The sequence below is a fragment of the Amblyomma americanum genome, chromosome 6 (genome assembly GCF_052857255.1).
Source record: "Amblyomma americanum isolate KBUSLIRL-KWMA chromosome 6, ASM5285725v1, whole genome shotgun sequence".
In the NCBI taxonomy this organism is placed as follows: Eukaryota; Metazoa; Arthropoda; class Arachnida; order Ixodida; family Ixodidae; genus Amblyomma; species Amblyomma americanum.
The window spans coordinates 84,850,362-84,874,187 of NC_135502.1; the positions used below are offsets into that span (position 1 = coordinate 84,850,362).

General features: G+C 45.6%; 1 protein-coding gene across 1 annotated transcript in view; it reads left to right on the plus strand.

The window, feature by feature from the left end:
• Nucleotides 1-23,826, plus strand: part of LOC144094816 (protein turtle-like) — a 118,655-nt gene that overhangs the window by 79,085 nt on the left and 15,744 nt on the right. The window contains exons 4-7 of the mRNA XM_077628705.1: nt 2,410-2,616; nt 13,744-14,040; nt 16,810-17,100; nt 18,125-18,418. Of these exons, the coding sequence (XP_077484831.1) occupies nt 2,410-2,616; nt 13,744-14,040; nt 16,810-17,100; nt 18,125-18,418 (1,089 nt within the window). The remainder of the gene's footprint in view (nt 1-2,409; nt 2,617-13,743; nt 14,041-16,809; nt 17,101-18,124; nt 18,419-23,826) is intronic.

Genomic DNA, 23,826 nt, shown 5'->3' on the forward strand with positions numbered 1-23,826 from the left:
GGATCTGTCTGTGACTCGACAGTGACAATCAGACAAAAGCCTTCAAAAGTGGTAAACTTTGATTTTTATTGCATATCGCCTTGGAGGGAACGAAAGAAATATTCAGGAAATATTGAGGAAAATCGCGGTCAACACAACTGTATAGGGCGCTGAGCCGTGTGAATAAACCTCACCTCAACATTGCAGGGAATGTTCTTTTTTTTTAGGATACGAACGGAGGCGCTACTGACAATTTATTTCCGGTAGTCAGTAGCGGCCGTGTTCGCCTTCGTCTTTTTCTTCGCCCTGTGACTTACGCAGAATGTGATAAGTATAATGTGAATGTGATATGATGAATGTGATGTCAAAACACCAACTAGCTCAGCAGAAAGCAGAACGTTCTTGAAGTAGAGACAAGATCAGACTGTCACCAGCAATCTTCTCTGAGAGGCTAAAGATTCGCACCAAGTCAAGCTGCGTCAATGAAACTACGCAAATATCAAACACGCGTTTAGTGTAGTGCATTCAGGACACGTAGATCTGATAGATATTCTTGTCGACTTTTCCACCTTTTGCAAGGAGCTCTCAAAGCAGAAAATACGTTGCGGTAAGGCTGACCAAGCTAGAATATTAGGCTCTCAAAACGCCGCAAGATAGAACTCGAAAGCAAAACCCAAATCTGCATTAAAAAAAACGTAGCTTTAATGCTTTAATTCATCTTGTCGGCCTGATTTTTTTCTTCCTAAAAGCAATTTTTTAAAGGCTCAGATACGCTTTCCTCTTGCTTGCATGGTAATAGTGGCTGGCTTTATTAATGCTCCACTACTCTTCTTATTGTACTGCAGCTGATCAAGGTCAAAAGCGTTCCGGTCTGCCCAACTAAGGTATCAGCTTGAAATACGATGCTGAGAGCTGTTAGGTGTTCTGTCCTCCAATTCTCTTTTATTCCACGTGGAAGGATGAAGTCGGTTTGCCAACTTAGAATTTAAAGGCCACAGCAAAAAGGCTTGAAATAACACCAGAAAGTTTGGTCGTTGCGAAATCAAAGCGAAAATGTTATTAATCACGGTCACAAAGCGACACATAAAATTTATGCGTGCAGTGCTCTTGCTTAGTCTTATAAAGACATTTAAATTTTGGGGGCAAATTATTTCTCAAACTTGCCAGGCACTTGTAGAAATTCACATTCCGTCGCAAAATTTGGTCTTTATCAACATTCATTCGTCACACTGTGCTCATTTCGACTATTTCCGGCTTTCCATTTATTTATATAGGCGTTCCCAAGAAGAAAGAAAACATAAGTTAGGAATGGCTTAATAACCCGTTTTATTACTATTACAACTACTAGGACAGAAAGAAATGCAACTAATTCAAGTTAATACTTTGAGCAGTAATTGGTGCTACACGCAACCAAGCCTTTCATACCTACTGCCTCTCTCTCCCTCCCAGGCCTCGATTTTAGTAAAATAACGTATTCAAGCAGGAAAAGACGCCGCACTTCAAGTTAGGAGCTACAGTGCGGCTTTTCTAATGCTGCCTTAGAGCATTATGTTTGTATATTTTCCAAATTCACCTTCTCCTAGCTTATATAAGCCCTACTCATAAAATCAGAAAAAAAATACCATTACTTTTTGGCAGGTATTCATTGGTTTATAGGAAGGACTCTACGCAAATGTTAGATGCCTTATAAAGCAGTGTGGTCATGTATGTCTGTTGGCAATTCCTCCTGTGGTCAGTCAAGAATAAATGCAATGCTATTAGGGAGAATTTGAACCAGATAACAGAAGCGCCCAAACAGAGAGGTCGGCGTTTCAGTTTCTTTTCGTACGCAGCCCACAGCCTGACGACACCCACAGAAAGGTGAGGGTAGTCGTTATTACAGCCTGCTTAAGTACTGTAAAGAGCTTTCTTATCTAAAAATGCCCTTGTGCTGTGTGACGTCAGAGCAAGAGAAAGAACGACAGATGGGCGAAATTAATCCAACACCCTCCACTGCTGGGACTGCTTATATTTCGTTCATCTCATCCTGTACTTCATTCCTTTTTTCGTGGTCGGGCCGGGTGTCTGCGCTGAGTAAGAAAGTTATTCTGACTTTAATTTCTTGATAATTATCTCTTCTTAACTGACTATCCGCCATCAGAAGCTGTGTTATGTTACCTTTGGTATCCACTCCATTGTCCTATAAAAACTTCCGATATTTGTTCTGCATATGTACACTCTGCCGAAGCTAAATTCTTAATTTTGACTCCATGAAGGGTGCCATCACCTAGCGTCTGTTTTCCACTTTCCACTACATGCCGCTCAATTTTCATCTCTTGAAGTTAGCGTAACTATTTCTCTCTTTTCGGTCATGTTTAATGGATGTCTAAATAATACCAAGTCGAGAATACGCCTGAAGCCGACTCTCTAATTTCCCTACGGGTGTTCCAGGCAAGCCTCGGCCCGTGGTCACCTGGTGGCACGAAAAGTGGCTCGTGGACTCCAGCTTCAGCTTTGTGGGCAACAGCACCTTGACCAGTAACTGGCTCGAGATCAGCGAGCTGAAGCGCTCGGACTTCCTCAGCGTGCTCACCTGCCAGGCGGCGAACAACAACGGCACCGTGGCAGTGTCCCGGTCCATCACACTGGACATGAACCGTAAGCACATTAAGGCTCCGCACCTCTATTGGCTTCAATTCTCTCATCTGAAGTGCGTTGTAATACGAACCCTCTTGTCACCAATGTGCCAGCACTGGTTGTCATGCCGCCAGTCTCAGCGTTCGTTGTGCGGTGGCACTGTTTTATTAGCCGAGATCTGATCAGTATGTTCGTGTATGCTTGTGTCTTTCAAAAAGCAGGCCTATTCGCCCTTGTGTTTCAAGTATTTGTGTTTGACAATGCATAACTGTTGTGTCACGTAAGTGCGCATTTGCATAGTTATTGTGCCTGTTCCATTCGCATAAAACAACCATGCATTATACACTTATTGAGGTACAGCACTGCTGACATTTATCAAAACCGGACATGCGTGGCGTTCTCAAGGTGTAAAAGGAAACCTTTTATTGCGGACACTATGCTGGCATACGCTGCATGTATGATTATGAAAATGAACACTTGTTTTTAAAGTCGCGACGTTTTCTCATCCCCGAATAACCTTTATTAGGATAACGTGGTTGTAGTTCAGTCACTTCTTGTTAAGCCTAATTTGTGTTAAGAGAGAGAATAACTTCATATTGTGAAAGGAAAATACACTTCTAGTCAAGGAATACCACTCAGCTGCTGCACTTCTCGTGCTTGACATTTTGATAACGATTCGGGAGTGAGACCGATGATAGGGAAGTGCTGCGACTAGCCTTTCCATCACTGTCAACACAGCTGAGACGTCGGGGTCATCAAGGTAGTGCGGTCAAGATTTCTGGAAATCGGCGCGATTTCCATGTAGGGGATGACCATGCGAAGAAAGGTGACCACGGAGGAAACAGGTGAGTTTTATATAGTGTGTTTATATACAGCAGTACAAGGGCTCGGCACAGGGGGGGACAGCATAAAGCGTTCTCGAGACAGACTCCTCGGTGCCGAAGTGGGAAGACGCGATTACTGCGTCTATCTCTGCCTGCTCCTCCGCCACCTCTGGGATACCAACGGTGGTATCCCAGGATGCTCCCTGCACCTCTGACAAGGACCTCAGATACAAGGATGACCTACGGTTGCTCCGCCACTGCAGCGGGGCGCCCTACGGGAAGATGGTTCACAAAACTGCTTCGCGCGTCCGGGCATGTTGCCACCGTGCGTAGGGCACTGAGATGAGATTAAACTGTGCCGATCTGCTCAGTACGTAGCTCCAGCAAGATGCCAGCAGAAGGAACTTGTGTTGTTACACTTCGGGAACAACAGCATAAAAGTGCAGCATCTTGAAGCGACCGCGTTCTCTTAAAGTGTACTTCAATAGCTGTTGGTCGCAGTATTTCAGGCCATATAAAAGCTACAAATAGTCAAAGTCGTCGACAAGGTAGAGGTATCCTAAATCATCGGGTAATGCTCATTTTAACCCGTATTCCATCTCATTCAGTTACTGGTTTGGCAGTTCTTCAAGATGGGTAAACCGGAGCTGGACTGTGCACTGAAATAGAAAAATACCTGTACAGCTCGTGTTAGAAAAGCTTGCAAACGAATTGGCCAGCACACTGCCCGCGTTCAGCGACTGGCAACGGCCTGGACAGGCAGCCAAGGCAACGCTAGCAATGCAATGCTGCAGTACTTTTCCTGCGAAGCAGCTGCTTGAATGCTTGACGTTAGCGCCTGCTCGTTGGGAACGGTTGCGGTTGTGTAAACTCGAACCTGAGCGCATCCCCTGTGTTCTATCGTGCATGACGTAAACGACCAGCAAGTTGCCGGTAACATATAGAGCCTATAAGTGTTCAAGAAATTCCTGCAGATACAATTTCGTTTGCTACCCAGACGCCAACGTAACTAGGCGCTGCAAAACAGGAAGGCGAGTTCATGTTTGCATCGCCTTTCTCATTAAGACCGTACAACTTTGGCTAAACAAGTACAACTTTGGCTGTCACTACACAGGTAGAAAATACTATAGAGCAGCTGTTTGAACGTCCTTTTTTGAAAGAAAGGTATTGTGTGCATCATTTTCGAATACGATTTAATGTACGGAAGCTTGAAATGTACGCACAGGCTTCGCGCAAAATATCTGCGGAAGGAAAATTTGAACAATTGCCTCATCGACATAAGGACCCCATCAATAACGCTTCAAACAAAGTTATGTCGAATATGCCAGGTGTTTCTGGGACGGTGGTCACTAGTTTTGAAAGTAGGGTTTTTGAAGTAAAGAGAAGCTTTTTGCGGCATAGTAATACCAGTTTTGGCAGACGTTAGAAACAGGGTCAGCAGGATAAATACTAAAATGATTAACTAAATTATAATAGTCAACTTTTTAACTATTACCGATAGGTCCCTGATTTTATTAGAAGTTTGTAGCCGACAGTTCGTAATGGCTATACCAGTTTCTAGAATTTCTAAAACGCGATTACCCTCGCCGCTGCGGCTCGCTCAACTAACTCTGGCTACAGCGTGCCAGAAATACATGTGCTTTCAAAAAATATGTAGGCGCAGTAACCCCTCAAGAACCTATACTCTGCATTGAACTGGCGTATGCTTCAACAAAGCGGTGGGAAATAACGGACGCGGCGCACTCAGCGCATCGTTCACATAACAGTAGCTGTATAAACATTAACGACCTGCGCACATATACTAGAACTCCCTTTTGTCTGATACTAGTTCTTTGGGTCTCTATAGTGCTTGCTGGTGCTGGCGAAGTTGTCTAAATTGCGGGCTTCCTGCACAGCCCTCCATTCACGGGTGGCTAATTAGGCTCACGCTGCAGGTATAATAGCCTTGTTAGCGGAGAGCGACGCAGTTTTATATTTTTTTTGATAGGTATCATTCTTTCCACATAAGTTCGAGGCATATATGCCCCGGATAGAACGTTCGCCACCCTGTGCAACCGATCGTAACGCGGGCAAAAATACAGTGCCTGCTGCTTGTACAAACACCCCAGAGCGTGTCGGACCAGCTTCACCGTACTAATAATTTCAACCGCAGCTTGAATCTCTCGATACCTACCACGCACTGGTGAATTGCGCGCAGCGCTAAACGCCACGAAGCACTTCATAATTCCAACTGCTTTGCGTGCAACCACCAGGTTTCAATTAACAACCTAGTACGCGAGAGCGTTCGAGCAAGTTCTCATTGTTCCGCGAATTCTGCCGGCCGATGAGGCGCCTTTTGCGGGCACCTATCCACAAATCCCCAAACCTATGCCCCACGCTGCCTCTGCACTTTTCCTCAACTTGGAGCGAATTGTATAATGAGGACCGACGCTGGGTTTACCGTCGCTTTCAAAATTTTCCCCCGGGAGCGAGCGCCCGGGTGCATATATGAAAATGAAGGGATAAATATAAGTTATTCATTTCACGAGGAAGCATTTTATCCCTCTCCTTTTTCTCTCCTTTGTTACGTTCTGTTTTCACTAAAGAAAGCCCTGGCCTCGCGCACAGAGGGATGCTGCTTGCCGGGCGACGAGAATTTTACATAAGGATCAGTCTTTTCAGCGAGGGCTTTCAGATTGAAATTAGTTTGCAGCTCCAGCTGCCTCCGTTAATGCAGAGTAATGACGATCGTGCGCTGCGCTCGTTAATTTGTTAGCTCCCTTTAATGAGCCCTGTTTTCCGGAACATGACTCACGAACCTACTCTACGCCATCTCGTTTTAAACGTGCTCGATGGACATACCGTGCGATTCTTAGCTCTGAACTCGGTGTCGATCCATGTTTTGCGCCCATAATCTTTACATGCCGCGAGTGCAGGTCGGGTGCCCCGTGTATGTATAGTAGACATTATGACTTCACCAGACGTTACTGTTTGTCTCTGCGCTGCGTACTTTCGCCCAGCTTCAGCGACAGAATTGATATAATGCACATTGCGTAGTTTCGGTCGTGCGCTATGGCAATTTACCTTGAAAAGTGTCACAGCACCAGTCCATAAGTAACATACTCGGGCCCTGGGCCTAAGATATGCAGTTAAGGTTTAGTGTTTGGCGTTAATTTAGCATGCATGAATGACTACTTTATAACTAGCCTTAGTTGGAATTTTTATATGGTCACTGCCTAAAGAAGAATGTATATTGGCTCAACGTGTGTAGGTGTTGGCTTCAACTGTTGCTCGCCGGTGAGATCTACTGCTTGGGGCAACCACGACACGATGAGGCAACCAGACATGATATGGTAACCAGTGTGTTTACATCCTCTCTTGCTAAAATTTACTGGCATAGAGCGCTTGGCGCCACGAACCCCATCAAGAAAGTTTTAGGTTGCTGAAGCAATGAAGCCAGTGCCGCCACAGAGCATCATCATGACCTAAGGGACTATATAGGGTGGAAGGTAGTTGTGATATAACCGCTTTTCGGCTACAGTCTGCCAATTAGGTCGCTCTGGGTGCACGGAGCGCTGCTTCCAAAGATGTAGATCTTTGAAGAGAGTAGCCCATAGTTTGTAACACCCAATTGTTCTTGTGTACCTAATCAGATAATATGTGGATTAGAGGGAGTATTCACAATGACAGCGTGTTTCTGATCCTCGTTGTAAAGCTTTCTCAGTAATATCGCCTCACGAACGAAATCTTATAGGTTACGGCGTTCTTCAAAAGCACTATAACCACATTTATTGTTGCTGCTGAAGGCCCGCCAGGAGATGACACGCGCATTAGCCGTGTACCTGAAACTTCATGTCGAAATCATATGGTGTATCAGATACTGAAGTTCTCTGCAGAGGAAAATAAGACGGGTGAAAAAAAATCTCTCATGTGAGAAGGCCTTTTCACAAGATCGTCTTGCAAAGCAGTCGTGGGGTTAATGAGACGCGTGTGTCGTAAACAAGCTTAAACCTTTTTATTGCTTCTTCGTGGGATTTGAGTCGCGATGTCTTTACTCTGCATTGACGCAACCTTAAAATTCCAGACACGCTGGTGTTAGCGGGATTTTGCTTTGATTTGGGTTCTTCCTCAGTGACACAAGTACGCGCAGCTCACTGCTCTTTCATTAGAATGCTCTCAATTTATTCTCCTTTCTTAAATTTCTAAGCGATGGACAGAAGGAGGTGAAAGTGATTAACGTTTCCTATACCGACGGAAAATGGCAGTTCGTGGAACAGAGAACAGCTGTGTCTCCAGCACCCTCAGTTCAGTTAGAGAGAGTAAATTACATTTAAACTAATTACTTTCCTTAAGCTAGCTTTTATCTGCACATCCTGTTTCATCTTTAGCCGTCGCTGATGTTGTTAGTAATTAGGACGGCGGTAAGCACGTAAGCTACCAGCCGGACAAAGAACTTCTTGATCCTGCCCCTCACCATCTCCGTCTTTCACTTGATTGGACTTTCACTGACGAAAACGTTCGCTTCAGACAAAAAGAGTAAACTTTTGAAGTTTGCAGCACAGAGCCCCCAAAAATGAAAAGAAAGAGGTTTGAATTGGCTGTTAGGGAAGTCTGTTCACATCTGGCAGTAAAGGAACGTGCACAAGGAGGACGGGGCACAAAGACGGAACACACACACCGCGGCGGAACTAACAGCTAATTTTTCTTTCTGAAATTCTGAACTTTTAAAATCTCTGAACTTTATGGAAATTAAAACCATTTTCCTGAGCGTGTGCGGATAACATGCAAGTCTTCAAGTTTTACAGTAAGATAAAATAAATTTTCAGCACCAAGTTGTGCTCTTCATATCTCATTAACTGCGCGTGACATATACGCATGACAAAAATTGGTTTTAGTTGCGTTGAAGGAGGTGCAAATCGAACAGTTAACACCAGTGTAGTGTGCACGCTCTCACTTGGTATGTTTTTATTTTTCCGCTGGTTCCTTCATCTTAGAAGAAACAGATGAGTTAGGGCGACAGAAAGTACAGGGAGAAACAGGAACACCTATCGACTGCTGCGTTAATGAGAGTATACACTGCAAAGGCCACACTTTGATCAATTGACTGTTTTGCTCAAAGTGGCCGGTTACAGGCGGTTGGGTCAGGAGAAAAATGAAGACGCCACTTTATAAACGCAAGCCTGGCTGTTTCATAGACGATACAGGGTCTTCTTTATTGTGTTCCGTATCGTAGTTCTCTGGGCGTGGCCTACTGACGCAGACGTGTTCCATACGCGCGGCCTCGGCAGATCACGGACGCTAGTGCCCTCTGATATGCGACGGCAGGTGTGATAGAAATCTTACTACTTGTTCTACTCAAGTTTGCTTCCGCCACTGCCTAGGTCATCTGTTTTGGCTCAGCTATCAGTCAGGAAGAGCCCGGGCACGTTGCTTCTGGGAAGAGAGATTTTAGTTAATTTGAAAAAGCTGTTTATGCTGTATTGCGATATTTATAAGCAAATACTTCTATGGTTACGGCATCGTTGGGTGGCCCTTAGTCGTTTTATGTAGTGAGGTCGTGATTAATATCAGAATTTAATGTCTTTTTTTTTTCAGGCGTTGCTAAGTGCACTTCATTCTCGCTGCGTCAGCAAGCTTTCTCCAAAGGAGGGTGTGTTGTGGGAAATAAAAAAATATTCAGGGCAAGTTCCTATCGCGTCAGAACAGCAAGAAATAGAATTTGTTTTAATTTTCGAAAGAGAAGAACACATTGGCGCGTCTAATATTAATAATAATTGGTTTTTGTGGAAAGGAAAATGGCGCAGTATCTGTCTCATATATCGTTGGACACCTGAACCCCGCCGTAAGGGAAGGCATAAGGGAGGGAGTGAAAGAAGAAGGGAAGAAGAAGGTGCCGTAGTGGAGGGCTCCGGAATAATTTCGACCACCTGGGGATCTTAACGTGCACTGACATCGCACAGCACACGAGCGCCTTAGCGTTTTTCCTCCATAAAAACGCAGCCGCCGCGGTCGGGTTCGAACCCGGGAACTCCGTATCAGTAGTCGAGCGCCCTAACCACTGATCCACCGCGGCGGGTCTACAAAAATAGCCGCAAGGCGGCTGTTCGGCCCGAAGCTCGTGCGCCACGCAGCTCGTGCGCTTCCGTAGAAGAAACTGACGTTTCGCTCTGGCCGTCACGGTGTGCTGTCGCATCTTTTCAGAGCTTCTCAGTGTTGGCGTTTCTCTGCCGTCTAGACGCAAGCTACCAGCACCAACTGTTACGTGACAATATCGCCACCATGAAGAGGGCAAAATAACAACCAATTTATTATTATTTTTTTTTTGCAGCGGAGCCAGTGGGAAAGATCATTTTGGCCAATACCAAATACTCGTGAAAAAGTGCACTCTCTCCGTTATGGCCCATCGGTGGTCCACAATGTCTGAATGAAGCCAAGCACTCGGGAAGAAAAGTGGAGAGTGCCGTATAGAAGGCGGTGGCAGCAGCGTTATATATGCGTATACTATATTTCCCGCACGTGCCCTTTTCACTAACAGATGATACGGTGGACTCTCTGCCATCATCCAAAGTTAGGAATTGTGAGTGGAGAATGAAGGCGGTTAGTCTAGATTATGCTGATGGTTTGTGCTTGCTTTGTGTTCAATGGTCGGTGCGGATGTAGCAGTTTGGATTATGTGGAATATGAGAAACACTGCTGAAAAACATCGCAAAGCATGGAACGTGCGTGTGTTCGCAGTGATATACATCCGCAGAGAAATGCTCTCTATAGGATCGTTATTTTTCGGTGTTTGTGCTTGCAAAGGCTGTTTGAAGCGTTTTTTTTTATTATTGGTACTGGCAGTGTAATATTCATGTCACCCCTCGGACTGGTACTAAGCAGCCTGGGACTAAGCATATTCTTAAAAAGCGGTTCGTGATTAAAGGCATTGCTCGTCAGAATTCTTTACCCGCTCCAAAACACGATTACAGTGCTGCGCTGCACGCGCTGGGCCAGAACGATTCCAAGACCAGACAGCACTAAGGGGTGCTTGTCTCTCTGTACAAGTGCATTCATGGACGCATTGACACTATTCGCGTTTACGATAAAGCCGCGTGTTCGTCGTCTCTTGCTTGCAATCTGAGCCCCACTGAAGGAATGATGTGTTTGTACAACTCTGCGAAGGCATTTTACGCTTATGTGGGCACATTTCATCGCGGCTTCGCGGTTTTCAAGTGAGTCTTGCAGGACATAATGCCCTCCCACTTTCTGACTGCTTTCCGGCCAACTTTTTGTCATTCTTCCGTTAATTTGTTAATCATCACATGCACCACCTACAAAACATTTGGCTGCTCGTTAGAACCAGACAACAAATAACTAACAGCGCATCTTGCAAGCAAAGCTTATTACAGTCTGATGAGTGGCGGGTGCGTACTGCGTGGCGCGTCTTCCCGCGGGCACGGTATAGTCAGGCCTTCTGAATATAGCCACCAAAATGAGCGCATTGCCTAGCCGTTTGTTATTACATTCGTCTTCAATGAAGAGGGTCCCTGAGCTTATGACTACTACATTTAGATGGCCGTGAATGAATTGACATCATTGAGACCCTTATTCGGACGTCAGAGATACTGAAGGTTGTGAACAAAAGCCCTCACAAAGTGATTGACAAGGACGGCATCTCTTTTTAAAATGTTCTGGTACGTATGAAAATATAGAATACCAACATTGGTGACATAAATAGAGCCAACCTCGTGTGATACTGACATGCCGCACAGCATAATCAGCCTAAAAATTTTGTGTTCGATTGTCCCGTTTCGTGAAAATTGGTCATGTCGTTTAGTCACTGTCATTCCCCCCATTTGATGTTCACATGTGTATGAATGATTGAAGCACTAAATTTGCTGGTGGTGGCTTTGGGAAGACACCTGACCTCTCTATTCTGTACCGTCATCTCACCCAAAACAATTCTCCACATTCAGAAAAGCAAAAGCGAAGCAGCCGCCTCACTTCTAGCGCTGTACACCTGTAAGGAACTGCCGACACAATGCGTCGGACAGCGTTGCCAGCGACGAAGATAGCGACAACACCCGTATGTGGCGGGGGCTGGAGAACTTCGTGCGGCGCGTGAAGAGGAAGAGCTAAGAAGATTCGTAGATGACAGGCGGCGCTTTTCGTGCTCTGGCCATGCCCGCAGTGCCAAAATTTGAGGCGGTCCTTCCTACAGTCCCCGGAGGACCTGACCTGGACTGTTGCCGTCCCGGGTGACCAGACCTGGCAGCCCGCCGTTCCAGACGCGTAGCCCTGGACCTGGAGATTTGAGTACACACGTTCAGCACCATGCTGCGCTTTCTCGCCAGGGCACGCCTCGGCCGCACTGCATCCTGTTGGCACTGGCTGTTAGCTGGCCGCACCGGTGCTCCTTCCACGGCACCTCCGACATTGTCTAGGTGTCGTCTTACGGGAGCGGGGCATGTCCCCAAGCGGCACTGGTAATTGGCCCAATATTGGAATTGTATTAGCAAACGCCGGCCCCACAATGGACCAGGATGGAACCAGCCTGTTGCAATACTGGGCTGATTACCTGTGCTGCTTGGGTCTTTGCCTGGTGCGGGAGTACGGCCGAACTAAGTCAAGTTCTTTCCCTACTCGTGCCACCTTTTCCCCGGGACCTCCCAGGGCGCCCCCAGGACTGGTTGCTTCTGGCGACTGGTTCTTACACGGCGATATCGCTTCACCCCTTTCTATTGTCCGTCGTCCTAGATACGCAACAAAATGTGTATGCTCCTCATCCATTTACCATTTCTCTTTTCAGTCCCCTCATTCCTCCTCTCCAGTGCTGGGTAGCCAACCAAAACACCCTTCTGGTTAACATCTGAGCCTTCCTTTTTCCTCTCTATCGCTCTCACTCTCTGTTCCAAGATAGCGGGTCTCGGCTGTTTTTCTGGTCCCACTGCAGTGAATGTACGGTGGCGACGTCTGCTTCCGAAACTCACAACGCCTTACCTATGTATGGCGCGACGCCGTAAAAGATGGTGTCCTCAAGCACACCGCCGCCAACCCATGGATAAAACTGCACCTTCGAGCACCCACCGCTGAAAGTATACCTGTGACATATTAGCCCAGAACCTTTGAGCAACTACCAAACACAAGGCGGATTCTCACCAAAATACCATAGTTATGGTGCCCTAGTGTTTAGAGCATGCACTCTTATAAACCAACTTTAATACAAGGGTTGTACCTAAAGTAATGCAAAAGTTGGCAGAACGTTTTTATTATTTAATATCTATCGTACAAATTTGACGTGTTTGGAGACTATCTATTTTACTGTAAAGATCAATGGGCTTTTTTCAGGTAACGTGTATTTTTTGCGGGTAAGTTGTGGATCTTTTTCGCTGGATGAAGCAAATCAATACCAAGGGAGCAGCAACGGCCTGTCAGAAGGGTTGACGAAGGAACGATGAATGCCTGTCCAACGTTAACAGAAGGCTACTGAACGTTCATGGAGGTGACACCGCTGACAAAAGCAACGTGCGTAGGCGTATTAAGAAGTCTGAACAAAGAATACCACCCGTATGTCTCGAGTTCTTCACGATCACAGGTCAGCCATCGCTGGACCATTCGCGTTGCTAACTGAGAAGCCACCCTGTGATCTTAACGCGACAGCGTTGAGGGTCCCGTTCAGCTCAGAACCCGGCCATGCAGATAATCGTGATTGGTGGAGAGGGTCGAGACGACACAACCACATTACCTCGCGCGGAAAATTCAAACACCTAGCAAGGATCGCACAGTAAAACAGTGATGAAGACACTACACAGTTCCTCATGGGTCTACAAGGCCCTAACATCATTCCACCAGCATTAGGTAGGGCATCTGAAAAACGAAAATAAATTGCGCAATTGCGAGCTGGTATGAGCCGGGTGAACTAACCCTTGGCCTCTGAGGGACGTTCGTTGCACTTGTTTAAAGGCAGCCCTCGTGTCTTGTGCAATACAAGTGAAATAAAAGTACATAAAATATTTATGAAAATAAAATAACATAAGGAGTAGTGACCATGTCTGCGAAGTGATATGCATAGGGGACCGCAGTTCGCTGAAGGCCTCCATTAACGCTATCGCGTCATACTCTTAAGGCGGAACTTAGGTGTCGCCAAAATGGTTTTTTTTTTCAGCCACAGGACGCCTAGGTTTAAACCCAGAATAATGAAGAGATGTGCACTCATTGGTGACTTCTAGAATGTGGGCCCAGGACACATTTACATGTTTATTACCTGCACCCTACTCACACAACATGATGCCTTTAATAGAAAATGCTGAAACTATCTTGCTAATAAGCGAATGCCTTTTAAAACTTTCTTCCCTCATACACACAGTGATTCCTCTGGACGTGGCCATCCAGCCTCCTCAGCACCCGCTGTCTGTCGGTCACCCAGTGGAGCTGGTGTGCTCATCAAGCGGCTCGCGTCCCCCGGCGCTGCTCACCTGGTGGAAGGGGGGTGAGCAGCTGCTGTCGGCCAAGGAGCACCAGGGAGGCCACGAGGGGACCAGCTCCAGCGTGCTCCTATTCACGCCGCGACGGGAAGACAACGGCGCCGTGCTTTCGTGCCGGGCTGAGAACCAGTTCATCCAGGGCAGCGCCATCGAGGAAGGCTGGAAGCTGGACGTCTTCTGTGAGTTCTCGCTGCGGGCGAATGGATGGCCTCGGACCGGGCATCGGTTTGTCGGTTTATAGTAGTATAGCTTATGGTACTACATACTTTATTTTTAATAGTTACTTTTAACGCGACAGCGTTATAAGCCCGTTAACCAGAAAATACGGCTTCGACGTCGGTGTTGTAAGCGAAAAACAAAACACGAACTATATTTTCCGTGCATTTCCACGAGCATGCTGGAAAAGCGGGCCACTGTAAACACATCCTACGCGCATGAACAAGAATCTCCCTGTTCTAAAGAGTTCTTGAACTCCGAGCACTACAGCTTACAGACGCAGCGCTACAGACGCAGTAGCGCTTGTCTGTATCGTTCTTTCGGACCTTTGTGCTCCTTTTGCGCTATTTTTTAATCACGAACGTATACCAACTCGCCCAACCTTCGACGCAGCCTACCGTCGCCAGGAATTCAGTAGTCAACGGATATCTGGTTAAAGAAAGCCCTTCTCTAGAGCGCTATAACGAAGTCAAATCAGGAGTGATCTAGAACCTTCGTTTCTCAAAACTTCGTTGATTCCTTTTCTGCTGAATAAGACGTTGGTCCTGAACGAGTCCTCTCTTAAATGTGTCTTCTTATGAACTTATGTATTTAAGCAGGAGCTTCTTATTACATTTATGTTGCATGCCATCTTGCGAATGGTGTGGTTCGTTCATGGTGTGGTTATGTTCTACGCCGAAATGCACGTCTCCACGTTGTACACCTGCCTCCGTTAAGAGGTTTGTGCATGTGAGCGAAAGCAGGCACAGTTATTACGCTACCAGTGTTCTAGCTTCGTACGTAGCCTTTTGAAGCCAGCATGACCACTGCGTTGCGTTCGTGAAGACCCTCTCCTCTTGCGTTCGTAAGGCCGCTGACAGAATAGAGCCCGCGTGCCTCCGCTGGGTATTTCCGGCGAGCCGGTGAGGCTGATGCACCAGAGATCCCCACTCCAAGTTCAGGTTCTCTAATTTACTAAAGTGTGAATCATATTCAAGGAGTAAATGAGGTTTTCCTTGTGCTCGGTGCAGCACTGTGGGAAACAAACATGTAGTAGCTTGAACAATGAAGGCAGGGTAAAGACAGAAAGTTGTGGAATAAGTAAAAAGGCATCTGTATTTTGAAGCACTGGAAATGCAGAAACTCAAACTTGCTTAGGTTAAATTAAGGTGCGTATTAACGTTATTCCCCTGTAGCATAAATTAAAGCCTTAGCCGAGAGAGCGCGGTGTTTCCCTATGTACGCAGGGACTTTGAGGCCTAACAGTGAGTGTTTACATGCTCTGCTAAGAGCTGCACACACGTTATAATCTATTCTCTTGGCTCGTCCAGTTTGATTCTCCGACTGCTTCGCAACCTCCCTGCCTTTATCTACTTCTTGTTTAGTGTGCTCTCTTATCATTTCCTCGCCAAAGCAGTGGGGCCCATTAATGTGAGAAACTCCAGCTCTTTTTTCACTCTGATTGTAAAGAAGGCAGTGGAAGGCTCCGTCCTTAAGTTCCTGCTCACGTTTCTTCATGATGCGCCCCCGAAAGCAACAAGAGATATCTATTATTGGGAAGTCGTGCACTGCATTAGCTCGGTAAATTAGCAGGTTATACTCTTTCCGGGTCCCACTTTTCCTGAGGCCGAAACTTGAGTGAACTATGTCTCACTCCAGTCTTCTTTTGCACCGCATATATTCGCTACAATTCATACAATTGCAAAATGCACATATTTTCTACGGAAGTTATGTTAGCGAAGTGCCTTCATATGCTATCTTCCACAATGCACCCACACCCAGAAGAGAACCATGCCATGCTTCAGTGTGCTGCACATACATTTAAGCAGATATTCAGCGCTTCAACTACGTTGCTCTTCTGAGCGCTTTCCCTGCTTTTAATGTTGTAAGGCAACTTGCAGTCATTGGCATTGCAGAGCCTACATTTTTGAGCGATGCACGTGAACCCTGCAAGTATGACTGTGACTTACAACCTTGTATGTTGTCCCCTTCAGTCACGGAGTGCAAAAATGAGTACGCAACTTCTTAGTCACATTTGGTCACTGCTGGGATATAATGCGCTATGAATGGCAGCGGTTTCTATTTTGAGTCCTCCGGAATAGCTCATGTAAAAATTTTTAAGAAAGGCATGCGCAATAAACGCATATCATTTTTACGGTGGACGCATATGCGCTGATCATGAACGCCGGTGTCAGTTCGGCACGTATATCTTTCCAATGACTTGTTTTGCACTCAAGAGCGACTTGAAAAGCCCTAAATTGAGCAAAATTTTTACATAAATGACGTATTCATTCAGAATTGAACCAAAAGAGGTATATATATCTGACATCCGGACAATAAATAGCATAGATACATGATGTGGAGATATCACGACCCAAAAAAATTACATATATAGTCATAAGGGAAGGTTAATTTTCTTTTATGTCGTATGCATGTTCCTTACAGAAATCTTAAATTTTGAAAGAATTCGTCTTACATAAATATATTTGGCGCATAAAGGGGTTAGCTTGCATAGGACTCGATTATTTTATATAAGCCTACTAATGGTTGAATAAATGTAATTATTAATTAAGAACAAACTTAATTTATTTATTTTTTAATGAGTGAGTGAGTGAGAGCAAGTGGTCAAGCTTCTGACGAATTCATTAATGGACTCCATACTTGCGCTGAGTGACCAGGAAGCCAGACTTTAGGTAACGTGTTATCCCTATCGTTCCTAAACCTCTCTCCTCGGGCAACTTTCTGGTGTCTAGACAAACCCGTGGTGTCTCTGCGACTGGGCCAGAACCTCCGGGAGGATGACATTCGAGAGGGCCGCGACGTGTACCTCGACTGCGAGGTGGACTCCAACCCGCCAGCCAGCGAGGTGACGTGGCTCTTCGAAGGCACCGAGGTCACCACCAACACCAGTGCCGGCGTCATTGTGAGCAGCCAGTCGCTGGTGCTGCAGAAAGTGCACCGTCTGCGCACCGGCCGTTACAAGTGCACCGCTATGAATAGGGAGGGCCATGGCACCAGCAACGTGTTCAGGCTGCGCATTAAGTGTGAGTCACTTTCGAAGGCCGATTTCGGGGCACGGCAAACGAGGTTTTGTCCTTATGGTTCTTCGCTGTTAAGTACAGCAATCTCACTTAAAATTGACTCAGCTAACATGTTGTACCTAGCACCAAAGCCATGGTGTGAACTTTGCGACCTGTGCGACGCATACGTTGTGCGCGCGCAGTCTTCAACACGAATGCGTTGTTACAACAGCATAAGCGACGACCACGCAGCCCTTCATTGATGGCTCATTTTCGTGAACCATCAACATTCATCCACAACCATCATCAGATAAGATCCCATTTTTGTAGCATTTCATGAGATTTCGCGTAGCCGATGCTGATGGCCGCTTTCTGTCCTGACAATATGCTCTCCATCGCTAAAGCCTACACCGATAAAAATGTTGACACTTATTTTTGTCCCCGCTCGCGTTTTTCTTGAAAATAGCAAGATTTAATTATTGTACAATATATTATTTTGATCGGCCAAAGTAAATACTTTTTCAGTCAATGTCGTAGAGTCCTCACAAGGCTCCTACTTTCTTTTCCCGTCAGTAAAAGCCCCCTATCTTTCTCTCAATTCCCTGCTCATTCTAGGTATGTGGTCCGCTACGATACATCACTTGAAACCCAGTGCGGTCGTTTAAAAAAGTTCAAAAAGTTTAAAAAGGGTGCACTGCATTGCAGAGTGATATGCCAAATCTTTAATGCTTTTCCCGCGTGGTCTATTCGTCTCGCAGGCGAAACGTGACAGGAAAAAGAAAGGGCAGGCAACGCGTGCGAAGGATGTCCCCGGGAGATTCCTTAAACGAAACTTTATAATTCGACGAGCTTAACAGCAGCTTAACGGTTCTGGCAAGTGTACGCCTCCAAGGTCAGCTCTTCAATCAGCGCATAACTATTTTCGACCGACTGACAGGCTTGCCGACTGCCTTAGCCTTTCTACGCACGGGCACACTACCTGCACGACTCAAACGCTGCTGAACGCATCGCTCCACTGACGCCACATCCGGCTTGCCCGCCTTCGCAGATAAGCCCGTGTGCAAGCCGGACCAGAAGCTCACTTATGGGGTTGCTCGCCACGAGTCCGTGTCTGTACGCTGCGAGCTGGAGGCAGACCCGGCGGACGTCACCTTCTACTGGCGCTTCAACAGCTCGTCGAGCGGCAAGCGGATTGACTTGGCCAGCTACAGCCACGCACTGACGCGAAGTATGGCCATCTACTCGCCTCTCAACGCAGACGACTTCGGTTTCCTGCTCTGCTGGGGCGCTAACGAGATCGGCAAGCAGCAGAGACCTTGCAATTTCACCATCGTTCCTGCCGGTGAGTAGGTGTTCCTGGGCTCTCGCCGCATCCTAATGAGTTCCAAGTCTTGTGGCGGCTACCACCTTAGCCAAATAGAACGCTATACCCTGTCCACTCTTTCCTCTACCACCTCTCCTTCTCTTTGTCCTTTTCTCCCCTGCGATAACAGTCCCTGTTTGCTGCGTCCATCTCCCCCAGCTCTTGTAAGCGGGACGATAATTGCTTGTAATACGCTGCTTTTCTCCTTTATGAACGCAGAGTCCTTTAAACCAGGCCGCTCAGGAGTGTTCTCTGCTCATCGGATTTGGACGCAGGAAGCATGCAGATAGCATATTTAGGGTGTGCAGCGCGCACTGCTTCATCCCTCAGTGCCCAAAAGGCCCCACGTTATTGCAACATTGCAACATCTGAGAACACTACGCTGAAAGGAAAAGAGCCTTGTAGAAAGGAGCAGGGTAAATTTACTTGAGCGGAGCTAATTTTAACTTTCACAGCTCGTTCAGCGACATCTGGTTAAATCTTGGACAGTAACAAATGTTAAGATTTGCCTGAAGCATCACTGTTTCTTCTTTTTTTGTATTCTGGAGTGTTTGTGAATTTGTGTTTTTTTTTCCCCGAAGATTGTACGCTTGCACCCGAAGAATATAAGCTTGCAGTGCGGCATCTTCACGGGCACGAGAGGCGATGTAATAGAAACATGAGAGCGACGACAATGGTATTCTTTAGTCATCCAGGCTGCTTATAGATATTAAAAATAATATTAATACCGCATTCACTCTTGTCACGAAATCTTGCATATATTACTTGGGATTCATAACATGGGCCTTAATATTTTTGTGCACAAACCCACCCCAATAAGTACCTGACAACTGTGTCTCTTTCCGTAGTCATATGACACACTCTGGGTCTGTATTCGATAAAATTAAATAGTTTCACGCCTCTTATACTACTTACCATAAAATTCGGCTTTCAGTGAAGAACAATTTGCCCAGAAAAGATTAGAAGTGCGCGTAAACATTATTCGCCGTATTTCATTTTCTTTGGAAACCAAAAGCGCCATTAACAGTGTTTCATAGACATCCATTTTTTGTACAAAGATTGAAAAGGCATTTAGAGGTGACTTAGGACGTATTTTTTCATCATTAATTAAAGAAATTTACACAACCACTTGTTAAGTCGTTTATTGTAATACAAGGCAAGACAGGAGGCAGAGAAAGTGATTTTTTTTTATGAAACACAGGAAAAGACTGTAGGAACGGAGTCAAGGCGAAATGAACGGATTAGAGGTAGGGGTTTCTGCGCAGCCTCGTAGACAGCTGCGCTTATGGCGAGAATGTATTAGTGTTATTTTAACTTTATTTATCTTTGCACATTAATTACGAGAGTGGCAAATTACATTGTACACGCCTGTTCACTTCCACAATATTTCAACAATATTACGCTAAAATGTATTCAAGTTCTCGCAAGGCCGCGGACATCAGAGCTTGAACGCCCAAAAGCTAGAGCTTTCGCGAGCCATTCATTCTACTGTTAACGCTGGCATAACGCGGTACTGCTTTTTTCATCAGTTCATTCTTAAAGGTATCTAGCGACATAATCCTATTAGCGTAGAAATGCGTGTTCGTCGATGTGCCTCATTGTTTCCTTATGGGGCAACCCTTCATGCTGCGCCGCTGCCCCCAAGGACTAAACGTTGTAAAAGATGCATTCCACCAGAGAAGTACATTTTCCCACTTCCTAATCAGCTGCGTGAAAAATGGTATGTTGAAATCCATACGGTGGAAGACGACGGATGCACATAGATTTCGAGGCAGTTACCATTTTGCTAAACCATGCCTTATCTTCTGTTAATTCCTACCGCTTTCCTTTATTTTTACATGTGGAAGTGGCCATCCCACGCAGCACCTTTATTTGTCCGCGTGCTGTTTATCACTGCAAGAACTTTCGCACAGTTTCGCTTATTTTCGTAACTTGACTGCTGCCTTTGTCGTCTTCAGCTTTGAAGCTTCTTTGAATGAAAGCTGTACGTGCGCTCTAATACATTCTATTGCGAATAAACTTTGGCTCATTATTTATACCGGGGATGCCGAAATTGCTGACCGCAAAACACCGACATATAGTCAGCGCCTCAGAAAGAGAACAAATCTACTTCAAATGAAGACTTGTCAGCGCTTCTAGCTGGGTGCCACAAAAAATATTACTTATGAGTTAACAAATTTTTATTTTCCCCCTCCTCTTGTGAAGTGACAGTTGCGCCGCACCTTGCTCTCCCCTTGGTTGTTTTTTTTGTTTTTGAAGAAAAGAAATGGCGCAGTAATTGTCTCACAAATATCGGTGGACACCGTAACCACGCCGCAATGGAAGGGAGAAAGATTGAGATAGGGGTGAAAGAAGAAAGGAATAAAGAGGTGCCGTAGTGGCGGGCTCCGGAATAATTTCGACCACCTTGGGATCTTTAACGTGCACTGACATCCTAAAACACACGGGTGCCTTTCGCATCTCGCCTCCATCGAAACGTGGCCGCCGCGGCCGGGTTCGAACCTGGGTACTCCGGATCAGTAGCCGAGCGCCCTAGCCACTTAGGCACCGCGGTGGGCGTCTCTCTCCTTTTCCCAGTTCCCAGTTCTCTTTTTTTTTCTCCGTTCTATTTTTTGTAGGGGAGACCGCTCCCAAGAGCACTCAAGTCACGTGACCTTGTACAGAATTGTTTTGTGGCTCATTTAGCATCAACCAGCGTTCTAAATCTCATAAAAGTGAAAGGAACTCCCGTCTCTACAACTATAGGACCGTGAGGATTTCCGTATGCGTACCATTGGAGCGCCACTAATGGCTAGGAAGCAAGCGCTTTGGCTCTATATTTTTGATAACCGCTATATATAATAATTCAGCACTGCCAATAAACAGCTCTAGAAAAGTGAAACTCATTTTTATTCGCCCTAGGGGGAACCTTTTAGCGAGCTGTTGTTCTCGAATGCGAACGTTACTTTGGCCTACTAGTCACGATCATTCTCTCATAACTTCGTGAAGAATGGAGTTTGAACCACATATCCGAGGCAGCCACGAAGGCCGCCATCTTTATATGCGCAGAGTGCAGTTGATAACCTTGTACACACTTTCACCTGATGGGACTCCAGTTCTTGAGAGATAGTTGTCTGAGTATCTGCCGCGAAGTTACAGTTATCATTTATCTCTGGGAAGGCTCATTGATACTTCCCTGCTGAGTTACTGTCGTTTTGCCACCACACCTGGCAACTATATGTTTCGAGGGCTAGTCTTTAATGCGCTTATCCAGATGGGCTTTTGAGCTGATTTTGAACTAGAGAGTTTCAGTCGTCGGAGCGTGGAAAATGTGGGGTTGGACTATTTTCCTTCAGGTTTTAAAGAAAGAAAAGAGATAGGAAGCACTTCCAATATTAAATGTGACTCACTTTTTGACTGTGGGTCATTTCTCTAGATTTTAGCGTGCTGGTGCAGCCCATTGAACACTCCCTCTTCTCAACAGTATCTCCTTTACAGTTACCGGGTTTTCTGTACTAAACGCCTTGTACGCGCTAATGTCAAATTTACTGGAATCCAGGGCCGACTTTTGGTCTCAGCTGCACCAGGATTTTGACATGGCAGACATAGCTCGTATTTTTCTGCCGTCATATGAAAACTGTATGCGTGTTATGTGTATTTGAAAGCGCGAACGTTCAGAAACAGCCACCTTGGCATAATAGATGTGCCTGTGCTCAAAATCATTAGCAGAACGTTTTTCTTTCGCGAGAAGACCGTACACTCCCACCCATTAGGCATGCTTCCCCAAGTCTCTGAAAATTGATGAGAAGCAAACCGCCGCTTCACCGCGTCACCGCGTTGCCTGGTGCGTTGCTCGTGCTACCGTAAACTATGCAAATAGTATTATAATTAACAACCTTGGGTAACTGCGGATCACATTGCAATAGTTAATTGAACAATAAAAAGCTTCTTGCATTAACGTCCCGATTGCAGTATGAATATAGCCTTACACACAGGGAAACAAGCTAAATAATTACAGAAGCAGCATGTAATTTCTGTTTTGAAGCAAAGCCAAAATGCCCAATCGGCAAAGATAGCGTTAATATAGGCCTGTCTGCGTGGAAGGCATCTTTTTTTCATATTCAAGGAATGCGTTAAAAGGGCGGAGGTTAAACAAGCAACAATGACTGCAAAATAATGTATGTATTCAAATGTATAGCCCCCGGAGCAATTCACGATGGCATAAAAAAAGTAGTTATCGGTGAACGTTTACCGATACAGAGGAAACAACGCTTTGTTTCGGTGGCTCTTTCATGGTTGTTGGGGTGATGGCAGTAGCGTTTATTTCAGTTGCTGAGATAATAAACCGCAAAATCTGTCTAATTTTTTTCATGCTCTGATATTTCATGAGCGAGGACATTCTACACTTGCCTTGGAAGTTTCGGAAAATGTTATATCTTGAGACGCAGCTCAAGGTTTCCCAGATTCATTGCTTTTTCCCGTCAGTTATAATATACGAGCAATGAAATGCGATTTATTGATGGACTAGCTGAAACTGTCAACAGAAATTCGAGATTAGCAATGCACGTAATGCAGATCACAATTAACTGATATACCCGTTAAGTGACTGATAAGTAACTGATGCAGATAAGTTATACAGATAAGTGACTGAGATATACCAGCGGCCATCAAGCGTATGTGGCAAGCGACCAGGCCATTGGGCGGTTGGCGACCGGACTTCAATATTGGCTGGATATCACAGCCAATGGCAACTCGACAACGAAAAATGGACAGCTTATAGAATACGGTCCCAGGTTATTCTCAGCCTGGTAGCGAGTGCTAGCAAAAGTAGGACGCAGCGCGCTAGAAATGCCCGGAGCTGTGCCTTTCGGGCAGCGCTCGTGCACGTGTCACGCATTGGATGTTATTAATTCTGAAATCTGGGCAGCAGTCTTCAGTGTTTGAACGCTCTTAGAATGCCGCTAATAACAAATCCTGCTTCGGCGTCAAACATATGAACGCATTCTCTTTGCGACAAATCGGAAGGTCGATATCGCTGTCAAAATTATTGTAACTTTAAAATGTCTTCGAACATTTACGACCACTTTAAAGAACTCATAGACACGTGGGCACTGCTACTCATTACACGAATTTTCAAGTTGATTGTGCAATTAAGATGAGAAGTGCTCACTGCATTCGTACTGCATGTTGTGGCGACCAAAAACTTGAACACTAAAAAGAAAGGATTCAGTTTTCCTTATTCTATAAGCATAATTTCTAGAGAGCTTCCACAGGAAACAACCAAAACAAAGAAAACTAAAAAGAGCGTGTGTACTAAAGGCGCAAAATGGTCCCTCAGCGTGTGTACTGGCCTAGAACCGCGTGGCCACCTTGAACGATGTTTACTTACATCTTATGGCGCATTCCAG